General features: G+C 35.9%; 1 protein-coding gene across 1 annotated transcript in view; it reads right to left on the bottom strand.

Annotated features, from left to right (window-relative positions):
• ANOS1 (anosmin 1) overlaps nt 1-27,941 on the bottom strand; it is a 136,672-nt gene that overhangs the window by 31,960 nt on the left and 76,771 nt on the right. The window contains exons 3-7 of the mRNA XM_035542236.1: nt 26,770-26,832; nt 23,337-23,559; nt 17,879-18,063; nt 10,229-10,358; nt 27-229 (exon numbers count right to left, since the gene is read on the bottom strand). Of these exons, the coding sequence (XP_035398129.1) occupies nt 27-229; nt 10,229-10,358; nt 17,879-18,063; nt 23,337-23,559; nt 26,770-26,832 (804 nt within the window). The remainder of the gene's footprint in view (nt 1-26; nt 230-10,228; nt 10,359-17,878; nt 18,064-23,336; nt 23,560-26,769; nt 26,833-27,941) is intronic.

Here is a 27,941-nt window from a genome sequence, read left to right as displayed (position 1 = left end):
GTCTCATTTGCTATCTTCTTTCTTACCCCATCAGTAATCTTCCTTCTCTTTTTTTTAGCTGGGATCACATATTTGCTATACGTCCAGCTCCAGAAGACTTTGTAGTGGTGCACTGGGATATCAGGCTCTTCTGGAAGATCCCAAGTAATCATTACATTTACACTTCCATCATTGTTTGCACTGATATTGGCAATTCTGATATTAGATGGAGCTGGTGGAGCAGACGGATCTGCAATTAAAAAAAAAATATATCAAAAAATCATCTTCAGTAAGGTAAAGATCATATTCATCTTATGTATCTACTAGCTATACACAAGCTGTATTAAACATTCTTGTTACTCTTATGAAAATTCAGTCAAAAAATTCCCATAAGTGAGCTGGCTTTTTGTAAATTCTAGAAATCCAAACCTTATTAAAACTACAATTATGTGCTTGCTTACCAGCTTTGGGACTACACTTCTAGGATTGTTGTTATATTGTTGCTATGCTCACAAATATTACAAAGCTTTATCATAATGTTCTAAACTATAAGGGTTACTCCTGGTATTCACTACTTTAAACACACAATGACTGTAAAAAGCTCCTAGTCTATGAGTAGCCTTGTGTAGTCATCCTGGAATTACATGGTGGAAATGCTGATTTTTTTTTTTTTTTTGGTGTTCTCAAAGAATTCTCAAATGAGAATATTTCTACAAGTTGAGACTTTCTTAAAAATTCTTGTATTGATATCATGGGACATAAATATGTCCTTAGAATAAATGTAATTAAGATGTAATGAGATATTATGCTGCCATAGAAGTCCGTAGTTATATTTTTATAATGACAAAAAGCTATTGGCTATCCCTGTTATTTATTTCCCTATTCTGAACGAATTTCTGGTCAATATTACCTGAGATATCATTCCTTCAGTTCGCTGTGTGTCAACCCTAGTGTCAAGAAGGACACTTGACAGTCAAAGGCTCCACAACTGAATCTCTTACAATATTGAATTTTAGATCCTCCTTGGGGTTCTAATATATGATATGCTGTCTCTGAATCAAGTGAATAAACGGAAACTTTGCAGCTGAGCTTCTGAAAGTCAAACTTGCTATTATCTGGCTCTTACTTTTTAATCATGATTCTCAATCTAAGTAATTTTAGAATCATTATAAAAGAATGCTATCAAGAGTGAATATGGCAATATACTTATTGCACCAGCAATTTAGTGAAAAAATATAAGACTTTGAAAACTTTATTTTTCTAAATGCCTGTGGTAGACAAACATTAGTGGCAAAATATAATGAAAATGCAATAAATATATAAATAGATAGATGAATAAATAAATTAAACACTGTGGTTCAAAAAAAAAAGAAAAAGAAAAAAAGAAATTAAAGGTATATCAGGCAGAAAAAAAAAGAAAAAAAAAAAGGAAATTTGTAACAATTAAGGTATAGGATGAAGCTGAAGCCAAGAAAAAACAATGTGATTGAGAAAACCATTTTCACATAAATTTTCAGCCAAATGAGCCACCACTTACTGCCAGAAATAAAACTGAAGGTGTGCAGAGGAGACACCAGGCATTCATTTATGGCACAGTTCACCTGAATCTTTTTTATAATGGTTAATGAGCTGTTAAATGAGCTTTCCAGACATACTAAATTCATCTGATAATCCCTATGATAAATGGTCTCATTGAAAAATTCCATCATTTAGGTCATACAAACTGACACATTCAGAATTAATAAAGACAGCATTTCCTTTTTAAAGATCAGCAGATGTGAAATAATGGCTTATTCCTGTTATTTAACAGGAGTCTTGGCTAAACAACAATGGATGCTCCTGTTTCCTCATACATGCCATTTTAGTTAAATAGTAATGGATGCTCCTGTTGCCTCACACATGTAATTCAACCTATCTTTTGGACATAAACATTTCAAAGCATACCTGAGTTTAAAAATTCTGGAAATTCAACTTTATTTTCCTATAATGAGAATTCCTTATTTCTTCTCTTTCTCTATTTTTTTTATGAAACTACAAGCCAGATTCTTTTATTTTTTCTGTCTCTGCAGAAACACTTTTCATACATTTATTGCCTTACCTGTGAAGTACACACCTCTGTCTTAAACATATACAAAGCCGTGTATTTTGGAGGGGATAAATGTAAGAGATTAACTTCTACAATTTGTTTTAGGTAAATGGCTTGTATTGTTGTCTAACATAATTCCTCATCTACTTCTATCGCTTACTAAAATAAGTAGATGCAAAATTAAATTTAGATGCAATAAACAGAATCATGAATCAGAAAACCAAAATCAAAAATTAAGCATTCATCTTCACTGAATTAAAACGTTAGGGTTCTTTTTCTTTTTTTTTTAAGTTATATGACAATGTATTATGACAATAAAACATTTATAACCTGAAATGCAACATGATCATATTGCTGCAGGTGAATTATTCAGGTTATCTCCCAGAAGTACTATGCATCATGTATTATGTATACATAACATATGGGGTACAATTAAAGTGTTTCAGAGATTATGCCTTCATGAATGGTCAGATATAAGCCTAAACAATTCTAACTGTACAACATCTTTGTCTTCATTTTGCAACTGCAAAAGATTCTAAGAGTCCTAAAAATTCTAAAAGCTAAATGAAATAGCTCTTCTGGACAAAGTGTATTACATGATTCAGTATATTTTCAAGTTCTATTTATCAACTTTTCATAGATCTAAAGAAAATGACTGATTTTTTTGTTTGTTTTCTTCCAAAATTCCTTGTCAAGTGTTTCTGTCCCCACAAGAATGCAAGATAATGTGTAATTATCCTTATATAAAGTTGGTGACTGATCAGAACTGAGCTTTTAAGTGTCTCAGCATCACAGGATTTTTCTTTTAGGTAACTTCAAACATCCCTGTTTTTCTCAGTAACATAAGCAGAAACAAAAATAGTAAGGAAAAGAACTGTGTACATATTGAAAGCAATAGATAATTTCTTTTGAATTCTACAGTACCAGGATTCACCCTGTACTTACTATAATTCCAGTTTATTGAAAACATCACATTGTCAGTAGCATTTCTGCATGCTCTGTTCACTAGAAACAGTCCAGTCTGCAGACAGAATGCAGATTTGTACTTAAAAAAAAAAAAAAAAAAGAGTACTGTTTTGCTGAGGGAGAGTTGTACATTAATACATTGAATACATTGTATTAAAAATCATCAGGTAACTATTGGTTAAGGAAAGGAAAAACATCCTCCTCTTAAGTTGAATATACATGTGAAATAATATGAAAATAGTAGAAATATTTTTCCTGAGTGCCCACTTTTTTCAAGCTGTCTTTTGTGAGCCTAGCAAATGCCATTGAAAAGGGCATTTGAAGAGGAGGAAGAGGAATGGTTGTAGATGTGGAAGACAGAAAGGAAGGAGTCCTGCAGCTGACAGACATGAAAAGGCGAGATATTTCAAATTGTCACGTTTTCAAGAAGGGCTTTTTTAAAACTCATAGACTAAGCTGTAGAAAATAATAATCTAGAAGCAATTAAACTGACCAAAGACAAAAACAACAACAACAACAACAAAAACACTTTGGAATGGAATGGAATGGAATGGAATGGAATGGAATGGAATGGAATGGAATGGAATGGAATGGAATGGAACAGAACGGAAGGGAACGGAACAGAACGGAACAGAATAATTCTGTTGGAAGGAACCTACAAAAGCACTTCAGCACTAACCAAAAGTTAAAGTATATTAACAAGGGCATTATCCAAATGCCTCTTGAACACTGGCAGGCATTATAGTTTGGCATTAAATCATCTGAAAGAAAGATTGAAAAGAAAAACACAAAGACTAACAAACAACTATCTGATTGTGGGGACCCAATATTAAAATATTTCTTGGATTTTGACTACCTGAAATATGAAGCCACTTAGTGAGTGGCTGAAGCCACTACCAGCTGAAGATCCTTTCCATATTAAGTATTTCCATACCACTATATAATTTATTCATATATTTCTATGTCTCTCTGTACCACTCATCACTATTATAACTGACAAAACTGTAATTTTTTAAGCCAAAAAACATTAATATTCATCTTTTCTTTCATTAGAAAGGACTGAGTTTCACCAGCAAGAAGGAATAGCAACTAGGCTAGATATTGTGATCTCTGTTATTAATGGAAAAAAAAAAAAAAAGCCCCAGACTCAAAAAGGAACAAACAAAAAATCAAAAACACCCCAAACCTCCCCCAAAGTCCTCAGCAAAAAGCAAAAAAATAAAAAACAAAACAAAACAAAAAAAGTTAAGTAGCCTTAACAACACACTCCTTCATAATGCTTGCCTACCAGTTACCAGATAATTGTACTTTTTCTGTTTTTTTAAGCCTTCACAATTGCATTATTGAATGGAGAAGTCATGCTTCTACGAGGTGTTCTGTTATGCTTCTGTATGTCTATGCAAACACTAAAAAGCCATACGCAACTTGTGTGCTGAAATATTTCAAAGTCTAATAACTGGTACTGAACTATAAAGCTTATATACATAAAATGTTTGTTAACCTGACTATGAAGCTAAACTGTAATTCTGCTGACTATAAAGCTTAACAGCCACTCTGCTATTAGCGTTCATATATCTGCGATCCCTTTGACTGACTGCCCACATGTATAATTCAGATACATGAATATTAAACTACTGGAATGGAAACTACTGCCAGTTTTTCAAATTTAAAGTTCTGAAATTTTATATACATGAATTTATCTGAGTGTTAAATCAAATTCTTTGGTTTGCAGAAAGAGTGATGATAGTTGCAGCATTTCCTTTGTTGTTTACGCTACAGCTCAAATAAAATAAAAGCCATTATATATACTAGAATTTGGCACAGACAGTTGTCCTCAAATCTGAAAAATTCTGGTCTCAGCAGCTTGACAAGTAAATCACTTCTCACTGCTAGAAACGATAGCTTCATTAGGTCAAGGCTGAGACTGCTGTTCCAGCAAATGGAGTAAGTACTGCATTTGTCTGCATTGTATCTGGCTTGAGTATACCCAAAGGACTTAAATTCTTGTCTTGCTGGCTACTCAGCCATCACAAGGAAAACTCTATTTCAGGCCCCAGAAGGGAGGATTCCTCACATCTAATAAAATAAAAAATAAAAAAATCATATCATCACCATTTCAAAATGCACATCTTTCTATATTCATTTATTAAACTTAGTGATAGACAGTTTATCTTTTACAAAATTCTTTCAGTCAATAGGATCTGGAAGTGCTTTGCAACCTTAACATAACAGCATGGGTGAGCTATGCTTACAAGAATCACATCATACGTTGCTGCACATGCATTCACTTTGGCTTTAAATGGAGCAACTGTAATGAAAATAAATAAATAAATGATTTGAAATATATGTCAGAGAGGAAATAATGACATTGGAACCTGGAATTCCCAATCTGAATTGTAAAAGTGACAGCAAGTTTGACTCCATTTTAAACCCTTTCTTACATAGATTTCTCTTTCTTTCCTGACTTAAAATGGATCACACATTGCTAACTTTTAAACATTACGCCTACCAACTCTAGAAATCTGCTGAAGCTGCTCTACAGACAAGTTTCCAACTTTTAAACAGTTCCAAGGCATAAGCAGGAAGACTGGCTTTGCCCAATGGAAATGGCACACATAAAGCAGCTGTGCAACAGTATAAAAAAATCATTGGTCCCAAAGGAGCAACAGAAAGAATTTTATTACCAGGAGTGGGTGTCTGTTCTGGTTTTACTAACACTCAGTAATGCATGCATGAAATCTCATCCAGCATAGTACTTATGTGCTGTGAAAACAATGTTGTCTGCTTCCTTTTGCTAGACAATTTATCCTGTGTATGCTAGCAGCTGCCTTTATGTTGAAGATAAAAACCTTTAGTAGAGGTAGAAGGATCATATGGTTTGGGCTCGTGCTGATCATACAGTCCCTTTTCGCCTGTGAAAATGGCACAGTACCTAACTACAGACCAGAAAGATAATATATTATATGGAAATGTTTAATGCCGATCCCTCTAGTTAACTGCAGTCCCTGTTACTGAGAGTTCATTCTCACCATGAAACACAAAAAGCTAAAAAAAGTAGCCTAAAAATCCAAATACAATTGTAAATTGTATTACTAGAGCCAACTAACTTCTGGCAATTTGGGTTAGGCTTTCCACTGCCCACTTAATGGAAGAAAAGCATAGACAGTTTTTTTCCAAAAAGACTTACTTATGGATTGTAGGATCAGTACTCTCCTCCCCCTGTAGCAAATGAAACTGCTTGGAGAGAACCAGTCAAAGTATGAAAATAAGGATATTTGTACCTTTGGGAATCAAAATATTCCGCCAGTCATTCTGTTAGCTTTTTGCTGTTATTGCAAATTTTTATCACTCAGTGGAAGATGAAAAGCAAAGCAAACACAATTAAAAAAAAAAAAAAGTGAAGTAGAAATCACAGTCAAAATATCAGAAAGTTTTGATCAATTTTAGTTGACAGTATCAATCAGAAAATCCATGTACAGAGTTCTACTTTTAGGAAAGGACCCACTCTCCAAGGTGCAGCATTCACTCCATCTTCTAGCCACTTTGCTCCAAAGAGATAGGCACAATTTAATCTGTGTTTCTTGTAACTTTGGTATCAAATTTTAGAAAAATGAAGCATCACTTTGTTCTGTGTGAAGGGCCATGCCAGACAGGCATGTATAAATGCTTTGTTTCCTTTAATAATAAGAAATAAATGGCATAAAAAATTCTCTCTGCTTATGCTCTGAATATTTCATAAATTATATATATCAGCTGTGTCACTGATTATTTATTATTTACTTATTAATGCAAGAAATGAACACATGAGGCAGTGTAAAACAGCTAACAAACCTTCACCTCAACTTTTTACTGTGTAAGAATATCTACAGCTACAGCAGTTAAAAAAAAATATCAAAACACAAGTAGATGAAGAATGGTGTAGAGCCGTTATAGGTGGAATGCTTGATGAAATGCTCTTTTGTCTTCCTGTTTTTGTCTTTTTCATGACAGGGCAATTAAAGTAATTTGGATAATAAGGATCTTTTTAGTGATAGAAAAGTTAATGGAAATTACATACCTCAGGAGATGTAAAGTTATTTTGAATAAAACAAAACTTTACTCTGCTGTGTCTACTTAGAAACCATATTTTTGCACTTGCAAAAGACACAGAATAGCATAAACAGCATTGCAGTAACCAGACAAGAAGTCTCTCTCCAAGTAATTGCAGCATCAAAGTTTTTGAATGTTCTTTTTAACAGTTTAAAATATTTAGTGACAGAAACATTATATCACATTTGTCCTCCTTTAAAAAAGTACAATTTACTATTCACTGTAACTTAGGAGCAACTGGTAAAAGTTCAGCATCTCATGTGAGAAAATGTCTTATGAATTGCTATCACGTTTCCTCATCAAAGGATTTCTTTTTGAAGAAAACTTCTGGTAAGTCTGATGAAGATAATAATCTTCTCTTGCTCTTGGCACAACATGATGAATTGAAACAGTACAAGAACTGATGTGAGTTTCTGTCCACACTTTACACAAACATACCACAGAGAGCCAGCAACCTTCCAAAGGTGATGTGCCAAAGTCCTCCTTCCTTTTCCAAATTAGAGGTTAAACGTGCCTATAGGAGCACAGCAGGAGACAGTAGATGCTGGCATGCAAAAAAACAGGCACATCTGATCAGCAGTTTCTTGCCTCTCTGCCAGGAAGGGGCCGCCACTTCCCACTGAGTTCCAAAGTAGTAATTAAAAGTCTATATGACACTATAACTGTTATTGCTGAGTGCCTACTCAGGGACATCGATACTAAGAGATACTGGCTGAAGCAACCCAGTGTCATTCCTGACAGTCACCGCCCAGCAGCATCTGCATGTGAGTCACTTAATGCTTCCACGTTTCATTTGGCGAACATGGTACCTTTGTAACAGTCACTGACAATACCAAAGCCTCTAAAATAGTCAAATTAACTTCTCAAACAGGATGACTCTGGCTACAAAGCTGATAGTTAAATGAAGTTCTTGCTGTCTGCTTGGCAATTCATGATTAAGGGCTGGAGTTTAGATTTGAAAATTGTTATTGTGAGAGTTACAGTAGCTTTTTGAACAGTGCTGGTTACAACACTTTATGCCCTTATCAAGATCCCCATTGCTTTGGTTTATTAGGTAAGAGCATGCAGAAGTACTACTGTCTTCTGCTGTCCTTGTCACAAAGTCCTAAAAGTGCTTAGAGTGCTCTCCACCCAGCAGACAGCCATAAGCAGTACTACAGGTGAGCAAGTGCTTCAGGGGTAGCTGCAGAGACCACAGAAAAAAAAAAAGAGGACTCTGGTATCTAACATGTAATTATTTCAAAACCACAAACTCCTGAAAAACAAATCACTGCCACTTGGGAGATTATCCTGAAGAAATATCTTTGTGCTTATCATGCTGTCACACTTCTCCAGAAACCCACTTTTGCTAGGGTCAGATACTGGGCTAAAGAGACACTTAGTATGACTTAGCATAGATGTTCTTATATTCCTTACTAATGCAGGTGTTTTGAACAACATGCTCCTGTGGTGAGCAAGCACAGCAGGGGACAAATCTAGGGGGGAATTTAATACACATCCTGCTTCAAAATGTCACGCTCAAGCCAAAACCTCAGTGTTATCATGATATACCTTTATGTAACTACAGGCACAGTGGTTCCAAACAGAATAGTTGGAAAATCTTTTGAAACTCAGAAAAAAAAACTGGCAATGATCTGAGTTTAAAAGTTGGTGCCAGATTCAACGATGCAGGGCTGTATCTGCTGAACTGCAGCTCATAAAAAAAAAAAAAAAGCAGAGAAAGCCTCTGCTGCTGCTGAATCCTTGCAGTAAGCTCAACATAGCTTGAAGGAACTGTATTTTTGATGTCATTGAAATGGTGTGCTACTCAAGTGTAACAAACTCTTTAAATAATACTTTTATATTCGTAAAGGTTTGTGGTCACAAAAGTAATGGTATGACTACGCCAAGCAACCTTCCTACCACAAATGGGGTTATAGTATTAAAAATTATTGATCCTAATGTAGACTTATTCAACAAATAAACCATCCATATCACTGAAAGCACTTGCATGCCTATATAACTGTATCTACAATAATATTTTTTCTAGGATTGATTATGGCCAAACAGCAAGCTAAAAACTAACATGGAAACCCATAAATGGTGACTGCCTATATTGTAAGTCAACTATATCTTCAGAAAGAGGAAATGCATTCCTCAAAGTATTTGTTATAAGAGTGTAAAGATTCTGTCACTACCAAAACAAAGACAAGTCTGTCTATTAGAAACCTTACCTCAATTAGTAATACAGTGAAGAGTGCTAGATCTCATTGTTTGGCACCAGTAAGCTAGTATGGTCTGGGTATTTCCACATTATTAACTGTCTTTAAGAGAGAGTAACCACATCCAGATTGTCTACTGGGGATGGTTTCTGGCCTGTGCTACTGTGCCTGAAAGTCATCTGGGTAAACTCTGCTTTGTGTTGGTGAAAAGTGCATCAGAAAAAAATTCATGGGACAGGAGATCTGTTTCCAGCTCCCATCCCCCCAGTGCCATTTACTGGTATATTTTCAAAGTTATCCCACATCCCTTGCAGAACCAGCAACAGCAACAAAAATTCCTACAACACTTACTGGACGGTCTATCATGCCTTCCTAATGAAAAGACACATACTACTAAACACTATTATACCCTTTTTATCCCTAAGCCCTTATGATTAGTGCTAGCAAGGAGAAAGTTATATTAAGAGAGCCTGTAGTTCCATTAAAACAATGATGCTGCAATTAAGATATAGGCAACAAAATATTCCTGTACGCTGCTAAGCATATGGCAGGAATGTACTGATAACTATAAAGGAAATCAATACAAACATCTTGGAATAACATGTTGAAACCCCATTTCCTTTGTGTTTCAAGGTCAGGGTCATGTTGTCTGATACCAACAGTGTGGAAAATGCTTAAAAAGATTTATTCGTTGAGACCCCTTACTGATAAAAGAATAATGACATCTTTAACCTTTAATTCCTGTCTTGACTTCAAACAAATCTCACACCATTTCTAAAGCTGATGGTAACATGGCCAAAAAACCCACCTGTTAAAAACCTTCTGCCACAAAAATGGGCAGATCAGGTTGCACTCCACATGCGAGCGAGTAGAAGGTGAGTGCCAGCTGTAGGGAACCAAAACTCACCTTTCGAGGAGCGGAAGTGCTTGCTGGGTGCCGTGAAGCCCCTCGTCCCATGCACATTGACAGCTGCCACACGGAACTGGTACCACCTGCTCGCTCTGATGTCAGATAGCTGGACCCTCTCATCCGTAGTCTGGTGGGGAAAATGTCACAATTATACTTTCCATTCAGACGTGGCTAGTTGTGCTCTCTGCCACGTGACACCCATTAGGCAGACTGTGAGGTAGAGGACCCACCTCTTTAATACATAGGAGTGTTAACAATAGTGAACAAAATCACATAACCAGCACATTTTACAGTGCATTGCAGGTCTCTTCTAGAAAAGTGACCTTTAGAAAACTGGTCAAGTGTTAAATTCACAAAATTATTTTTCAGTTATCACAACTTTCACCAGAATATATAGGGCTTAGCTGATCAGGTACTGACATTTCAGGGAATTCATTACCCCAAATCAAAGGACTCATTTCTCCAGATCCTGAAACGGGAGAGTGAGTCCAAAATGGCTTCACAAAATCCAGAGCTGTGAGAAGCCGCCTTTTCTGGTTCATAGGAGACACAAAACCCTCAGGTAATGAATGCAAGCCCTCTTGAGATCCTTGGCATTTATGTCAAAATGACAATCTAAGCCTTAACTCTTCTCTGCAGACTTTTCTCAGGTTATAGGAGATGACCTTTCTGTCAACAACACCCACTGAGACTGCTGGTGTCATGAATTCAATTTCCAGCTTCTGCAGGGAGTGCCTTAACTACTGAAATATGGAATAAACATAGATGCACCCGGAACCCTTTCAGTAGGAAGCACTTTAGTCTGAGGCCTGCTTTTCTCTATCCTGTTTTTTCCTTTAAGCTTTTAAAGATCTGCCTTCTGCACTGTTTCTGATTTTTTTTCTAAGGTACAAACACCAGAGCTGAACACAATCTGGTAACAGCTGAATCACTGCCAAGTACATAAGAAATATTGTGTTTTTAGAACTCATTAGAAACTCATCCATTTGTGGCTGATTTTACATTTGCAGTTACCTCTCAATTATCCAAACTTCAAGTTATTTCAGACTATTATGTTTATTGTGTTTTAATCTAATTCTTTAATCAAAATAACACATGAACTTGAAACAAATGACTTGTATAAGTCTAAATATCCTACACAACCAATACTGAATATCTTTATTGACCAAGATGCAGACTCATTAAGAAATTTAGTGACATCTATTTATTTTTACAAGATGTTTTCTGTAACTTCAAAAATCTACCATATGAGTTTCAATGTTACTTGCAGTGATGCCAAATACTTCCCAAAGAAGGCAAGGTGTAACTTCTGCTTTTTGCTTTCTTTCCAATCTGTGAAAGAAAGCAGCAGCTGCCAACCTAATTCAGATAGCCAGAATGTCAGGAAGTTGCTTCAGCTCTCCAACAATGGCATTTTTAAAGTCCCAACCAATAAAATTTGTAAATATTACTCTGTGCTTAATCTCGTCACTTGTTGACAAATAAAATTTAGGGAAAAGGTTACCTGGTTTGTGTGTGCATGTGAAGGAAAGAGAGCCTTTTAAAGCTGCACTATAGACTGCTCTCAGACTGATATGCTTTGCTACTTTGAGCCCCCACGTATTCCTGCTACTCAGAGTCCTTCTCCATTCAGAGTCCTACATTTGTCTATTTAGCTTAAACTGGGGTAACAGTCCCTACACTTTCATCATCTGCCTCATCTTTTTTCCAATTTTTAGCTTTTACATTACCCGTAGAATTTATTATCTAGTTGAATGAAGGGGTTCCTAGGGAAGAAAGAGCCTATCTGAACCAGTTTTATTACTATTTTCATTCTTTAGAGCACTCAAATGTGCTAGCTTGTTTGTTTGTTTATTTTTGTTGTTCCCAGCATGAAGACCCACATACTCAACTATTTACAGACAAGACATGACAGTGAATTAGAGTGATATAAACTATAACTATATTAACAGAAAAATAAATCATGGATATATTCAGGATACTGCTGCAGCTGAGATCCTGAGATTAGTCAGGACTTAACTGTAATTAATTAGTTACAACACTGTGGATTTTTAAAAACAGATTTACTGAATTTAGCTACAAGGTAGGCATAATGTGAATAGACTTGACCCCAAATTTCTCAACTGAGGAATCTCAGTTGTCATTTGCATGAGCTCAGTTATTCTCTTAGGGCTTGTTTAAAACACAGTATTTCATTTCTGTCAGTCTTCTGTGGCAACTGTGAGATGTTGTGGGATTAAATAATGTGTCAACCTATATCACCAAAATTATTTTAATATATGAACAGGCCTTAGGCTTATTCCTTTCGTCACTGGTTTTGTTGGCAAAGCTCCTGTTAATCTCAGTGGCATGCAGGAGGTGTATCTGTAACTAAAGCTCCTGCATTACAAACTACTTTGGCACCTCTAAGCAAAACTTACATGGTTTTAACATATTTCAAGAAAGAGCAAAATACTGTTGAGATATACTACTCTGTCGGTAAATTGAATATTTTGTTCAATTACTTCAGTTAGTTCTCCCTACTTAAGTATGTTTGGAGCTGAGATCATAACACTGAAAGTGCTTTTGATATCTCTCTTGTATTAACATGAGCCTGCTAAATGGCATGCTGCGTACTATTAAGTAACTAAGGGTTGAATTTCAACACACACCTGAAATTCTTCCTGAATATTAGAGAAATTATTAAACAACAATTTTACTGATGTCTTAGAATGCTAATATAATGTTTTAAAGAATTTAATCAATGAAAGATGAAACAAAAAAATCACCTCTTAGATAAATGATTATAAGATTGAAATTATTATTATTATTATTATTATTTTGGCTATTTATTATGCATTTACTTAAAGGAGGAAAGTTTTAAAGCTAGGTTCCAATCCTAATACACTTGTCATTTGGAATAAAATAATATAAAAAATGAGTCCTCAGGCAAAATCACTGGCCAACATGTCCATCCTCAACATCATCCTAAATTCAATAAAGACAAAGGTAAGTCCCCACTAGTTTACTTTAGTATATAACTTTACATAAGAGCAGCATGGAATCACAATGACATAACCTGGAGAATACAGAAAGTAGCCTGACACCTCTTCTCAAGAGTGCATCTCAGGTCCAAGGAACAACAGGTCATATCCAGTGACCAGAAAGAAGAAAGTGGTTGGGCTGTCAGCACACAGGGATAATTTGGCTGACATTAGCGTAGTACTGACTCATGTAAGAAGCACTGATATTTCTACTCTTTTCCTAGCTGTTTAGGCCCTCTCCTGAAAGTAGTCCCCTCATACTGTCTTTCCAAAGGAGATTATTTGCTCTTCTCTTCAAGATGCCTTGAGAAATCTCCTTGCTGCTCATACAAATGACTGATGATTAAAGTACTTTCCTGGAGCATGGATGACCTATCTTCAATCCCATCCTCTGTCTGAGAGGTTGGGAGAAACTGTTCCTTAGTGTCTTCGATGTTGCCTGCTATATTGAATTATGACATTTTTTGCATTCATGGGCAAAACTTTTCCTCTGAGCAAAGCAGGCTGAAGGTTTCAAAAACATCTTGTAAGGGAAGGGCAGAATTATTTAGGATAGGGAGGGAAAAGAATGAGAAAATACAAGTTGGCCACATAGTAGGCGATTCAGATGGGATTTTTGTGTCACCACTCCAAGGATTTTTTTTCTGTCTTTTATATATAGGTAAGAACTGGTGTAAGATGGCCTTTGTAGCAAAGTCTGGTACAGAAGACTCTCCCCTTTCCAAGGTTTAAAATAATCAAAGGAGTATTTCATTGTGTTCATTCCTTTTCTCTCACACTATCAATCTTGGATTACAGCCTTATCCTGATGAGTTCATAGCTCCACACCTATCTTCATAGAATCATAGAATGGATTGGGTTGGAAGGGACCTTAAAGACCATCCATTTCCAACCCTCTGCCATGGGCAGGAATGCCACCCACTAGATGAGGATGCCCAGGGTCTCGTCCAAACTGGTCTTGAACACTGGTAGGGATGGGGCATCCAAAATTTCTCTGGGCAGAGAAGTTTATTTTGAAATAATGCACAGTGAGAAAGAATTTACAGTTCAAAGAGTGAAGGGGTATCATCCAGGGTGTAAGAAGAACTAAGTTTACACTTCTGACAAAGAAGCAGCTTGACAGTACCACATCCACTACTCTGCCAAAGGACAGCAGACCTCCACTCTTTTGTGTGAATGGAATCTTACACAAGGTGGGCACTCTTTAAGAATGTTTATCAAAGCAAACTTCTTCTGGATGTTGGAGAAAGAAACCTTCAGTTTATGGGACTGGTGGTTAGCTTCAGGAGGGACTTCCTGCTGTCAAGAGCTGAGAAAATTTTGGACATCCTTAGAACCAGAAGTTTAGGTGTTTCAGAAGCTGAAAGTTTTAAAAAGGATTAGCTGTCCACGGAGTTTAGACAATTCCAAGATGAAGCACTAAGGTTTGTCACAATCAAGCTAGCAGTAAATACTGCTCCTTATTTGTATTAATAGAGGAATAAACTAGTAAGTAAAATTCATTAACCTCTGCCTTCATGCATGTACAAATACTTGGCATCCACTCACAATACAGAGATGTACTCTCCCATCTGGAGATAACAGGCACAGCATATTTGAATTAATTTAATTCGTTACATTAATATGATTAAATATCTAAGTACCAAATATAAACAGCACTATGAGTATTTTTAGAAAGCATCGCAACAAGCAGAATAATAAGTTTGCTCATCAGATATATTGTATTCTCATGGGATAGTGCAGCTGGCCCTATGCAATTGGTTAAACCATAAAAAGCAATAGTATAAGAAACTTGGCATAACCACTTTGAAAACTGCACATCATAGTTAACTTACAACAACTTATATCTTAGTTCCTGTAGTTTTTATATCAACTAATGCAAATTAGTCAAATTGTTAGTTACGTCAAGTGTTCTCAAAAATGCACAGAAAAAGAAAAATAAAGTTAACAAAATTCCTGTTTCCTGAAGTGATAAAAAACTAAAATTATTTTCAATGTGTTTGTTTTCTTTATATTCTTCGAGAGTTAAATAATGTATTAGTAGATTGTCTCCCCTCTTAAAAAGCAAACATCAAAAACATTCTTATGACAATACAATGCGAAAGAAATGAACTTCTTCAAAAATATTTTTTCAATACCAAATAAAAATTCATAAGAGATGTGAAAACACTTACATGTTAACCCACATTAATGCAATAGAAGAAAGTAAAAAGTAAAAAGTGAAAAGTAATTCCTTTAAAAATGTTGTTCAAAATTATAACCCCCTTTGTGATCTTCCTCTGCTCTGTACATGCTCTCTAACTTAAGTTGCAGAGTAATGAAAGGGCATCATCTCCTCTAGACTGTCATGCCCCAGGAGTTTTCAGCTGTATGGCTGAGCTCTTCACAGCCTTTACCTATAATCAAAGTCTCAGAGCCCAATGCTTTGGAATCATACAAGAAAAATTCTCAGTTATATGGACAAGAAAATACCCAGAGGCGATCCACACGGTCACTTTAGTCAAACTGTGTATCCAACCTTGTTGATGACATGGTAAAATACATCCTAATGCATCTAATTACACTTAACATATTTGACTGCCCAGCAGGACGTCTAAAACTACAAACACTGTTGAGTTACATTTCTCTATAGAGACAGAAATTCTTATTACTAGCACCCCATAAGGGTGCCCACCCTGTAATGCCCCATAAGGTACACACAGCTCACAAAGCCAGTCAGGCATCCTGAAGCTTGTTCTCAACTGACATCCTCAGTGGTGTCTGTTTCACAATCCAATACAGATCTCTCATGATGCAGTAGAGACATCAAAGTTCTCAGAAAGATGTCAGTTGGAGGAGGCTTCTCCTGCCATAGTGATTAACTCAGCCCTTCTGTCTGCATGTGACAGACCCTCAGGAAAGACAACTGACAGGATTCTTACCATTCTTGCACAGGAACACATTTCTAAAACCCTCTCTCCTGTACATCTCTGTGAGATGGAAGAGATTCATATATGCTCCACAACTGTATATACTGCTTGCTTCCAGAAATGTGCATGAGGTCTATTTCGGGGATGAGAAAAAGCACAGCAGTGTGCTGCTACCTTTGCAGTCCAGACCCACCAGCCAGAAGAACTGTGTTTCTACAGCCTAGCACATATACATAGCATGATAACTGTGAGGAGCAATTGACATCTGGCTTATGTTTTCTACATGGTATTCTCCTAGTAGCAAAGGCACTAAGTTGTTTGCTGAATATAGAGAATGCAGACTGAAGACCTGCACATCAACTGAGACAATAAAAATGTCACTACAAATTTATCAGATGTGAGGGTGTGCATGTTTGTTTGGATGCAATTGCACAGGCTGGGTTTCATGCCAGGCTCAGCTGAAGGTCATTTTTCCTGGACAAGACATTTTGACTGTCCCCTGTAGTACTGCACTAAAGCTAAGGACTTCACTTTTGAGTGTTCAGTTTCACAAGCTTCACATTATTTTAAGATACCTTTTTCCTACACAATCTGAATGTAGAATGAACACAGATTGCCACAGAACTTCAAATCCTTACTTTATCTTGTGGATGATTCTATTTATTCCCTCTTTTCTTTTTCCTAGCTATAACGACATTTTTGCAGGTCTTTTGAAAATCAGCATTTTGCTTTTCTTGTCAGCAGGGATGAGGGTGAAGCAGTGAAGATAAACGATTGGAACTCTGCCATACAGGTGAACTGTCAGCATGTTAAAAAACAGATTGAAACTGGGAAGGAACTAAGTGAAAATTTATGCTCTGTTGGCTGCTTCTCATTAAGAAACATTTACTCATGAATCTTACATTTTCAGCCTGGACTGCACTGAGTGATAAGAGCATGACATCATGGGCTTTTCTGAATTGGGAGGGCAACATCTGAAAAAATGATTTTACAAAGAATAAAGGTTTTAGTCTTAACACTCTTAATTTTAAAAATTGAATGGCCTTTTTATCAAGTATATTTCTTAGCATTTTGCTAAGACCCAAGCCATGCCTTGGAGACCATGCACACTGATTTCAAAAGGACTATGTCTCTCATATGCTTCCTTCACTATATTTTGGTATCGAACTCTATGTTTTTCAAGAGATTCATGGCTTTTTGGAACCCCCATCTGAATAGATCACAAGTATGTACTTACAGGAAAGTACCACTCATTGTCTTATGAAAATCAAGCCTCCAGCTCGATCTATAGATCTTTATCTGTAGAGAGCAAACCTACAAAATAAACTCATTTTGAAAATATAAACCTCTGAGTATTATTTTTTGGGGGGACAAGGAAAGAAATATTTACTTCTTTACTAATATATTCACACATTTTTAATGATATAATTTTCTATACCTATCAAAAGCATTTGATGTTTCTATAACTGAAAAACTGCAAGTAAAAATATTGAAGTTGATTTCTGCTGAATAAGTCTGGAAAACAGCTCATTGAGCACTGGAGTAAGATCTGGATCCTGCCTGTGGCTAGCTCATGACTTAGAGAGAGACCCTAGCAAGGGGTCGCTGTGTATCAACCTCCTTACTTACAAAGTGATCTAACTCTTTGACCTGATGAGGAACTTCAGATCATTGTCTGAAATCTAGGGATTCTTACCATTTTACCAAGAACTGACCTGTGCCACTGTTTGCCAGTTAGTAGCGTCATCCTCACTAGGATGGATTCCTTGATTCCACCTCCTCTGAACAACATAGATCACAGGCTCAATGGAAATATTGAATTTTGAAGACCACTTCACCTCCAGGTCTCCAGATTGCAGTTCTATGAATTTTAACTCTTTCCGGGGTTTCAGTGGAACACCTGCAACAGGAACATACAAACAAAAGTATTTGAATAATTTACAAAACAAGATGAAACCATCTGTAGGTGAAGCTGTATTAAAAAAAATAATAATAATAAAAAAGATGGTTTGTCAAATGGAAGAATAAAAGTGGGGAAACAGGTAGGCTGATAAGTATGCACATTCAGAAGTGTTCACAACAAGCCTACCTCTGCCAACGGTAAAATTTGTTTAAAAAAAAAAATAAATTATTTATTTCATTTAAAAACTAAAGGTACTAAGAATCTGAAAGTTGTGAGCTAAAACTTATCTCAGAGTTTCCAGATATGCTTTGATAAGAAGGACAAAGACCCTTTGATCCCAAGCAGCTATCTATACCTGTCATTCAGATTTTCACCTAATTTGTCTTTAAACAAATCTAATGATAAAATTTCCACAGCATCATTCAGCAATTCTTGCAGTTCTCCTGTGGAAATTATCCCATTGGACACAGCTCTTCTCCAAAGTCATGCCTAAAACTGGACACAGACCCCATCTAAGCCTTTACTGGTGTAGTCTACAGTAACAGGATTATCTGACACATCTTACATTAGTCTGATGTATGCAAGTATGCTGCTTGCCTTCTCCTGAGCAGCTTGCAGCCATACTGTATGATATGTCATTCTCCACTCTTCCCTAAAATCTAGGAAAGGTAATTCCAAGGCTTCTTGAAATATAACTGTTGTATCTGATATATACAGTGCAATTGCTACACTACAGGGAAAAAAAGTTCTTTTTAAAATTTAATGGTAATTTCTCCTTACATCGTGTCACTGAAGGACAGTTATTCCTGTTGTTCCTGCTCCTGATAACACTGCCTTTTTGAAAATCTTTGCACTAGCTTGTAAGAAAAAACAACTCTTCCAATTTGGCATCTTTTGATTAAATCAACACATCAAGTGTTAGATACATTTCCCTAGATAGTTATTAGGAGCTCATATACTTGATTGTGCATCATTTTGTCACATACAAGACTTTTATGCTGACATATGAATCTTCTTACCAAGTTATTGTATGAATTTGTGTTATTTCACCATTTCAGCGGGGGCCAACAAGTCCATCTGTATGCACTGGTTCTATAAATTGTAATATAAATGTTTCTACTCAGTCTATCATAGTTGGCTGGAGTACCAAATTTCCTTAGGTAAACAAACTGCTTTTATATTCTAAGATGTCTTCCAAATCTGATTAAGTGATTAGCTACAAGTCAATAAAAATCAATATTGTAGCCATTGAAGAAACCTAAAATCAACCTGAGGAAAATCCAGTACTAAACTCTGGTTAACTCAGTCTAAACCCTGGATATCATTCCACAGCCAGATGCCTTAGCCTAGTATAACAAACATCACAGATCATGTCAGTTCCAATTTCTATATTTGAAAATCCTTCTTTAATTATGATGTACAATAATTCTTCAATTTGCATGTTAAGAAAACTTCCATCTGCTCTGCATTAGGGGCAGTTGGATTCACTTGATTGCAAGTTACTCAGCCTCTCTGGTGTTATGTAATTGTGTGCAGATGGATTGCAGCAGCATAAATGACTAGAGCATCACACAAGTGCATTTTGAAACACTTTTGTAGAACCAGCATCATCAATTTCATATCCAGATGTGTAGATCCAATCATTCTTCAATGTGCTTTTTATTATGTAAATTGTCAGCCCTTTCATCATGCTGGAACAAATTAGTTCTCTGAAGTCTGTAGTGTTTGAAGAATTAAAATCACTGACTGTTGTATATGTGCAGTACCAGAGCCCAGGAAAAAACATTTCTAAAGGTGTCTTTCAAATCACACATGCATCTCTGTGCTATGAAAAATAAATGCACGCTGTTCCACCATAAAAATCTGTATTTTAAATGTTGGTTCCATAGGAATTCAAAAAGCTTCTATGGTAAGGTTTCGGACAGTAAAGGTTACACTTATGTTACCAGTACAATTCTAAACAGTTGTTCAAAGACTCAGAAATGAACACCTCTAAAGCTGTACACAATTGTTTTAATACAAAACTATTTTTCACTAACATGAAAAAAATCTTTAAATTCTGGATGACTGTTCTGGCTTCAACTACCCAATTATGACACTGTCATACCATCATAGCCTTTAAATGTCACAACATTCTCTTCACAATTCACTTTGCTCAGATCTGCAGTTCGGTCTGCTTTAGTAATTGCTCCCTAACATGTTCCAGACAAAGTTGGTTAGGCTGGTTTAGACAGTATGAACCCTGAAACTTTTTTTAAAAAGGGGGCCTGGAAAGTTCACAGAAGTTGGTGTACTATCACACTGGAGACACCACTACCTTCTGAACAAGAAAAAGGTGATGGGTAATTTTTCAGCAGTAACCATCTGAGTGTGGAAAAAAGATACATGTCCATATCCTTACTTAGAGATGCATATGTGTATTTAGACAAAGTGAATGTGATCAAACATTGGACATCACTTTTTCTTCCTTTTTGTTCTGCGTTTTTAAGCTTATTTCTAAGCAGATATATTCCTCCCATTTATATTTGTTAAGTACCAAATTTACTTTATATACTTACTGTTAATTTATAACATCATTATCTCCACATAGGAAAAAAAAAAAAAAAAGAAAAAAAGAGGTAGGCCATAGAGAAAGAACATACACTTTCTGAAGTCCTTTACTAATTGAGACAACGTAAAGGAGGTAGATGTGGCAGATGACAGATGAGTAGGACAAAAAATTTCATATCACCAGCAAAGGGAAAAAAAACGTGAAGACTACATAACTGAGTAGCAATACTCCTAACATGGATGAAAAAATATATGTGCATTTATATAATGATATGGCAATTTGAGCTCTATACCAAATGCAAGCCAATAAACAATTGGGATAACAAGTACAGTCAATCCAATGACATTTTCAATATGTGACTTCTGTGTAAGTATACTTATATTAATATTATTTTAGAATTCAGCTTTAGTACTCAGTACTAGAGGGCAAATGCAGTTAAATCAGATGAGTATTTTATATCTGCTGTTGTAACTTTCATCTCTAGAGCTTGATCAACAGCGCAACTCTAGCAACTTATGTAGACTCTTTAGATTCAATCTGAGTTCATTTTCTAGCTGTGAGTGCTGTCAAAATAAGAATAAGCACTAAACTTACTCACTAGATCTTAGTCATGCTTGCAGAGTTTGCTCTTCCTTAGTGACAGGAAGGTCATTTACCCCTGGAGGAAATGAATAGCAAGCCTGCTCAGCTTCTATTTGTCCTTTGTTGCAGAAAGACAGGTTGAATAGGATAATTAGCTGAATTCATCAGCTGAGAAGGCAGTACTGCATTGGGTTTGCCCTTCCTTTGCAAGACTTATATGCTCTTACAAGCAAGCACCTCCTGCAGATAGGTGATAAGATCTTAGAGAAGGTTAATTCTGTTTCTATATAATTAGGTTGAGCAACAGTAGACTTTGCAGTATGCAGTTATACAGCGTATCATATCCTGTCAGATCTTGTGTCCTCTCCAAAAGCATGCCATCTGTTTTTGTTTGTTTGTTTGTTTGCTAGTTTTGTTTTTACCTTATCCAGCTGTCACATTTGCTGGAATGCCCTGCAGTATGCAATTTTGTAATTGTGGTATGAAGCCTGACCATGTAAACCATTACACATGCAACACAAATGCTGAGTTTATCACTATTCAATTTTCTCAAGAAGATGAAAGAAAGAAGTAAATAATCCCTTTTTAATAATGTTTTATTCTAAAAGGTGGCGTGGATGCCAGTGTATTAATCCCTTACAATTTTACAAAGCTGCTCTGAAGTTTCTTGGAAGCAAGAGAATTTCCCTTCTATGTTGGAAATCTGGATCACAGTGCCTGCTGTTCAAAGTATTTCAAGTAGCATCTTCATCAGTTTTATGCTTAGTCAACCTCTATGACTTCTACATCAAATCTTCTTCACTTTTGTAAGTAAATTAGAGAGTGTTACCTGATGGCCAATCCTGTATATTCAAACCCAGGTTTCAAAAGTCAAAGAGCATTATTTCTGACATACATTCTCATCACTAGGGACATTCAAAAACAAGCATCAACATTTCAGTTAATGGAATGAACCTAGAAACAAATCACCGTCTCTTTCACATATTTCACTTCCAACTTCAAAACAGACCTGATATTTATTGTTATCAAACATACATAAAATCACTATAGTCTGTTCTATTTCAAATGCTGTTAGCAGGTTTATACCCCAGGAAAGGGCAACGATTCTGACCTCACTCAAACATATTCATCCCCAGTGTTTTCAAGGTTGCAAACAACTGGAGCTCCGCAGATGGAAATAAAACTGGATTCAGATCTAAGCCTGGAGCTTAGCTCAGAGTTCTGCTGATTAAGATCTCCATGGAGAGCCCAAGTTATCAGAAGCATAACTGATTAGTATTTATTTTTTATCACTAAAGTAGAAGAATGCATTTCTAACAAAATATTCCAATTCTGTGCAACAAGAAAATGTGTTTCACAAATGGTCATCACTGTGTGTTAGAAGCACATTTTAAAAGTATTTCCATATAAAAAGCTTTTTTTTTTAAAAAAATTTAATCATAAGAAATTAAAATCTGGAGTTTGTCTAAGCACAAATCATTCCTTAATCTATATGTTCTTGCTGATGGGTAGCAAGGAAAACCTTTTTTCATAGAATCTCAGGACTCAAATCAAGGCAATTAAAAACTTCTGAATAATTCATGGTGCCATAGCTGTAAATAATGCAGTAACATATATGTGGACACTATCATTTGTCACTATTTTATTCCTAGGTCATTAAGAATACCAATTCCAAATACACTGCATTGATTTGTTCTTTACTTTATTATCTCACACTTCCTATTTGGTAGTCCCATGTACTTGGCTTATAATCATAAATGTCATTTGTGATTAATACAACTTGAACTATTTATCGTTAAATATTTTCCTGCTGCATTCCTTCTCAACTGCATCAAATTAAGTGAGATTTCACCTAAACTGGCAAGTTCATTCTACTTAAGATGATTCATAATAGCCACATGTTTACATTCCATAGATTTCCAGATATGACCTTCATAAAGAAAAAATAAAAATAAAAATCAGAAAATCAAGCAACATTTTTCTGTCCATCCATCCCTTCTGCATCCAGTCACATGTCCCTCTATGTATTCACCTCCATACAAACTCTCATGACATAAAAGTCGTGGTTTTCTAGGAGACTTTACTATGGCCTGAAGTTATTAGCCTAGTATGAGTATATATTAATAATAACCTCTACCTTTGTATAGATTTTTTGGAACTTGGCATGTGTGACCACATCCATTGGAACAGCATTTCTTCACTCCAGAACATTCACTATCTGCTTCGCAGCTTTCAACACAGGCAGCTGCAAAACCACTGGCCTTCTCAGGTGCTGGGCAGTCCCCTTGCTTCACAGACAGGATGTACTTAAGGAATTCGCAGCTAGTTAGGCATTCATAATTCTTCTTGGGGAAAAGAGGCTAAAGGGAAAACAAAGGAATTGTATAAAGTTTTCAACAGTGGGAAAAAAAAAAAGAAAAAAAAAAAAGAAAAAAAAATGTTGTACATTTTCCAAGACCTCCTAAAGAAAAACACAGATTTTCAGCTTTTGCAAGACTATCCCTAAAGATTTATATATTCAAGTTGCTTCTAAAAAAGCATTCCAAATGCAGAATCATGAATTCCCTCAAGTAAGACCACCATCTTTAATGGAATAAAGCTGTTTACATCTGCCAGCTTTCCCTTGTTTTCCTCACACTGCTTGGCAACAAAGTTGCTCAACAACAGATTTGAAAAAAAAAATAATCTCAAAACAAAGGGAAGCAATGGTCAAACAGTCTTTTTTTTTTTTTTTTCTGACTGCCCCACATTCCTCCCTTTGTACTTCATAAGACTTTACCCACAATATCTGATGTAATGCCCCTCTAAATAAGTAAGTAAAATCTTCCTACATTATACTCAGTTTGAACTGAGTTGGCTAAGAGAAGAGCATCTTTATGTTCTTGCTAACATGTTAATAACTGCATAAATCTTCATGGTACTGGAATAAAATTTCTGATAAAACGATCAGCAGAAAATACAGATTAAAATAACCCTTAAATATATTTCTTAAAGATCAAAACAAATGCTACCTCTTTGAGAAATCAGGTACTAGCTATAGGAGACATTGTTTCAAAGCATAGACATTTTATAGCATATGTACTACTCAGAGGTTTGCAAGGTTCATTTCCAACGTTATTAAAAACAGCTTCTAGTACCCAATGTCATTCTGTGTGACATGGGGATTTCATCTCCTCTTTTAGCCGGTGCTTTATTTAGTTTGGTGCAAAACCAGCTACAGTAAATCCCTCAAAGTGATTGGTGGAACTGTAGGTAAGCAAACCATGTAACTAGAGTTATCTATAGGCTTTCTTCCCATTTTAGAGGAACCAAAAGTCTTCCACTCAGAAAGTTCTGATGAACAAATTATTAAGCTTACACAAAAACTATAACCTACTCTCCATCCAATTATTCATGTAACTTCAATGTTTTCTTCCATATTCAAATATTATACTTTCTAATTTATACCATTCTCATATTTCTAGCAAAATGAGAAAGACTTTTCTCTATGAAGGAGGCCCAAGTGGTTCACTGAGTATGTGTCAGTTTATACTCCAAAGTCCAGGAATGTAGCACTAAGTTACCTCTCACACTTCATCCCATAGAGTCATCCAGATTTTTTTTATCCTACTCTTAAGGATGCATTTGGTGATACAGCTTAACCAGTGTAAACTGCCAAAATGAGCAGTGCGCTTTTCTCTTCTATTGACCCCAATGTTCCTCGGACATTCACTCCTGCTGTTCTTCCTGTTGGGCTATACCTGATTCCACAGTTAGCCGCCTAAGAAGCTAAACCAGCAGGAAATTATACTTATGAGGAAAAAAAAAAAAAAAAGGAGACAGGTAAGCTGTAAGGTTCCTCCTCTAACACTAGTATACTTATTTGGTAGGTAAGAAATTGCATACAATGCAGGACCTTGAGAAATAAAAAGCTAAACTTTTGCTTCCAGATTTTATAAAGAATACAAAAAAGACTGAAACACTCTCAAATGAAAACAGCCTGGTTCAGTTCAATCAAATAACGTCTATGGAGCATACATGAGCTTGAAAGACAGGAAAATGATCCCTGTGTGTGTGTCTGTGTGTGTGAAGCAAATTTCAAATCCTAAAGCATCACAAATTTGCAGCTACTTAATTAAAAACTTTATAGCTCCCTAAGGCATAATACATCCTCAAGGCTTCTCTTCCTCACCCTATTTCACAGCTCATTTTTCAGTTAGCTGCTAAATGTGCTGCTCTTCATTACTAGCTTTTGAAGTTCTAAATTTAGCTTCAACCACAAAACACTAATCAAAGAGGGATGCTCACTGTTTTCAACTACAATAGAACAGTGTTCTACAAATGTTTTTCTTTTAAACCAAATTTATACATATTTACACCCATATCTGGAAACATACAGCCTTAGTGAGAAGTGATATATGAGGATGACATAAATTAAACCCACTAAAACTTCTTTATTACACTACTCCAGAGTTTTGTTATATAAGGAAACAGCAACTGATTCTGGTTAAAGAACACTTACAAGGATCGGTTTTCATGAGAAATTTTTACTTGTTCTTCTAACATAGCTAAATAGACTAGTAACCCCTTATTCCCTACTTACATGTAGTTATTTGGATCTCAAAATTAGTTTTGTTAGTTGAAATGACAGCTTTTCCTAATCATCTTCATGATGTTTAAATTGTTTAAACATAACACATGCTCTTCTACCAGCAGAAGAGTGCTCACAGTGATAAGGAATGAGTCAAATCAGTTCAGGGCACAATCAGTTAAGATCATTTTTATTTTTTTCAGGAAAGGCTGAAAATCTTCATAAACACACGTTAAATGATTTGAATAAAGGTGTATCTTTATATTGATTTGGTTACAATAAATCAACCTTCTACTGAGAAGATGCTTTCACTTTGTACTAAAAATCCATTAAGGATCGTAACATCTGACTTCCACCAACTCAGCAGAAGCTGTGTTTCAAATGCAATAAAACTATCTCCTCTTTTGTGCGAGTTTAACTGATCTAAACTTGTTTATTCACAAGGTTATCCTGAAACACTATGCATAAACACTTTTCCAAAGACTTGTTCCTGAAGAATTATGCATTCTGATGCCTGCCCTCTGAATCCAGTTACTCCTGGAGATATATTCTTTGAAAAATCAGACTGACTTTCACATATAGAAAGGCCACCTTTTCTAGTGACCCCGCACAAGGATTTCCACACTTGCGACATTTTGTCTTTTAAACAAAGATGCTCTTACTCTTTTTCTTCCACGTGGCTGGAAAAGAAAGGAGGAATGTGGGAGAAGTAGCAGTTTACAGGAGGAATTTAACAGTGCCTTCTCAGAGAAATTACATAAGCGTGGCTGAATAACGCTTCAAACTTCAAGTTGAGATCAGGAAAAAAAAATAAAATCTTTCTTTCTTTACTCAGACATAATATGGCTAAATAGTTATATGTGTATCCATTCAAATGAAGGTGAATGCTATAAAAAATCCCATGTTTGTTAGCTGTCTCCTTAAAGCTCACACCTCTAATAATTTAAGTGAAAGAGACAGCTAGAACAAAGTGAGAAAGAGTGCCCTTGGGCTGACATACCTCACAGAAGCTTTGACAATGGTTTTTCTTCAAGTCCCAGGATTCTTTGCAGGGCTCCAGGCACTAGGAAGAGTCAGTGGGGGAAAGTGTCAGGAAGAGAAAGAAATAAACATCCACAAATGACCCCAGTTCTCTGGTTGTTTGTTTGGCCCACAGGAAGTTAATAACAGGCTTTAAAAATCCACTTCTCCTGAGGATAAGATTGTGTCATTGAGCCTTGGTTTCAGAGCAAGGTCATGCCAAGCCATGGTTAGATTACAAGAAACATTTTCAGTATTTCTTACTGTACAAGGCAATTGCCTCACTTATATATATGTCATCCTATTTTCTGCCTTACTGAATCTAGGTTCCTAATAACATTTAACACCATGTCACTGGATCACAGACCAATGTCAAAAGTACTACTCTAAACTACAGAAAGTTAAATCTTCTCCTCACTGACTAGCCTCAAGATTAGATGGGCACATTGTCTTCCCATGTGAGAAGCTACTTCATCAAGCTATGGAGTAAACTCAGCAGAGATTTAGCCACTATTCCCATATAAATAGACAATGTTCACTGGTCTGTTAGCAAAACCACTTTATTTCAAGTATCATATTATCATTTCTTCACCTTCAACCTCTACTACAATGGATATACAGTGAGTTTATATTCAAACTCTGCAAACCAGAGTCAAGCTTCACAGCATAACATAAAGAAAAGTCTTTAAGAGAATTTACTGTAGCTGAAACATAAATTTAAACTCACGTTCAGAAACCTTTTCACTTCGTTTGTTAAATAGATGATCCTGGAAATTACCAGCATTGTTGGGAGTCAATAACATCTAATATTTCTGGTAACAGTAGAAAGATACTTACTGAACCAAAAAGAAAGGCCTTCGACATGCAATTCACGTCATTTGACATGTGTTTGTATTATTTGTTTCTCTTACACATAGTATTAGGTTGGATGAGTCTACTTTTATGCTATTCAAAAACAAGCATGAACACATGCAGGCTATATCTCAGAACAGCTGTCCACCTGTATCATTAATGTACCAAAAAAAAATAGTGTTTTAAAAGTTAAACATTTTTCTTACTGGCAACAAAGCCTGAAAATATAATAAAACCATTATTCACAGAGGTTACATACTTCAGGAATGCAAAACACCACTCAAACATTTGTTATAAATA

The sequence above is a fragment of the Cygnus atratus genome, chromosome 1 (genome assembly GCF_013377495.2).
Source record: "Cygnus atratus isolate AKBS03 ecotype Queensland, Australia chromosome 1, CAtr_DNAZoo_HiC_assembly, whole genome shotgun sequence".
NCBI classification, from domain to species: Eukaryota; Metazoa; Chordata; class Aves; order Anseriformes; family Anatidae; genus Cygnus; species Cygnus atratus.
The sequence above is the reverse complement of the archived record's forward strand: the minus strand, read 5'-3'. Positions and strand labels throughout refer to the sequence as shown.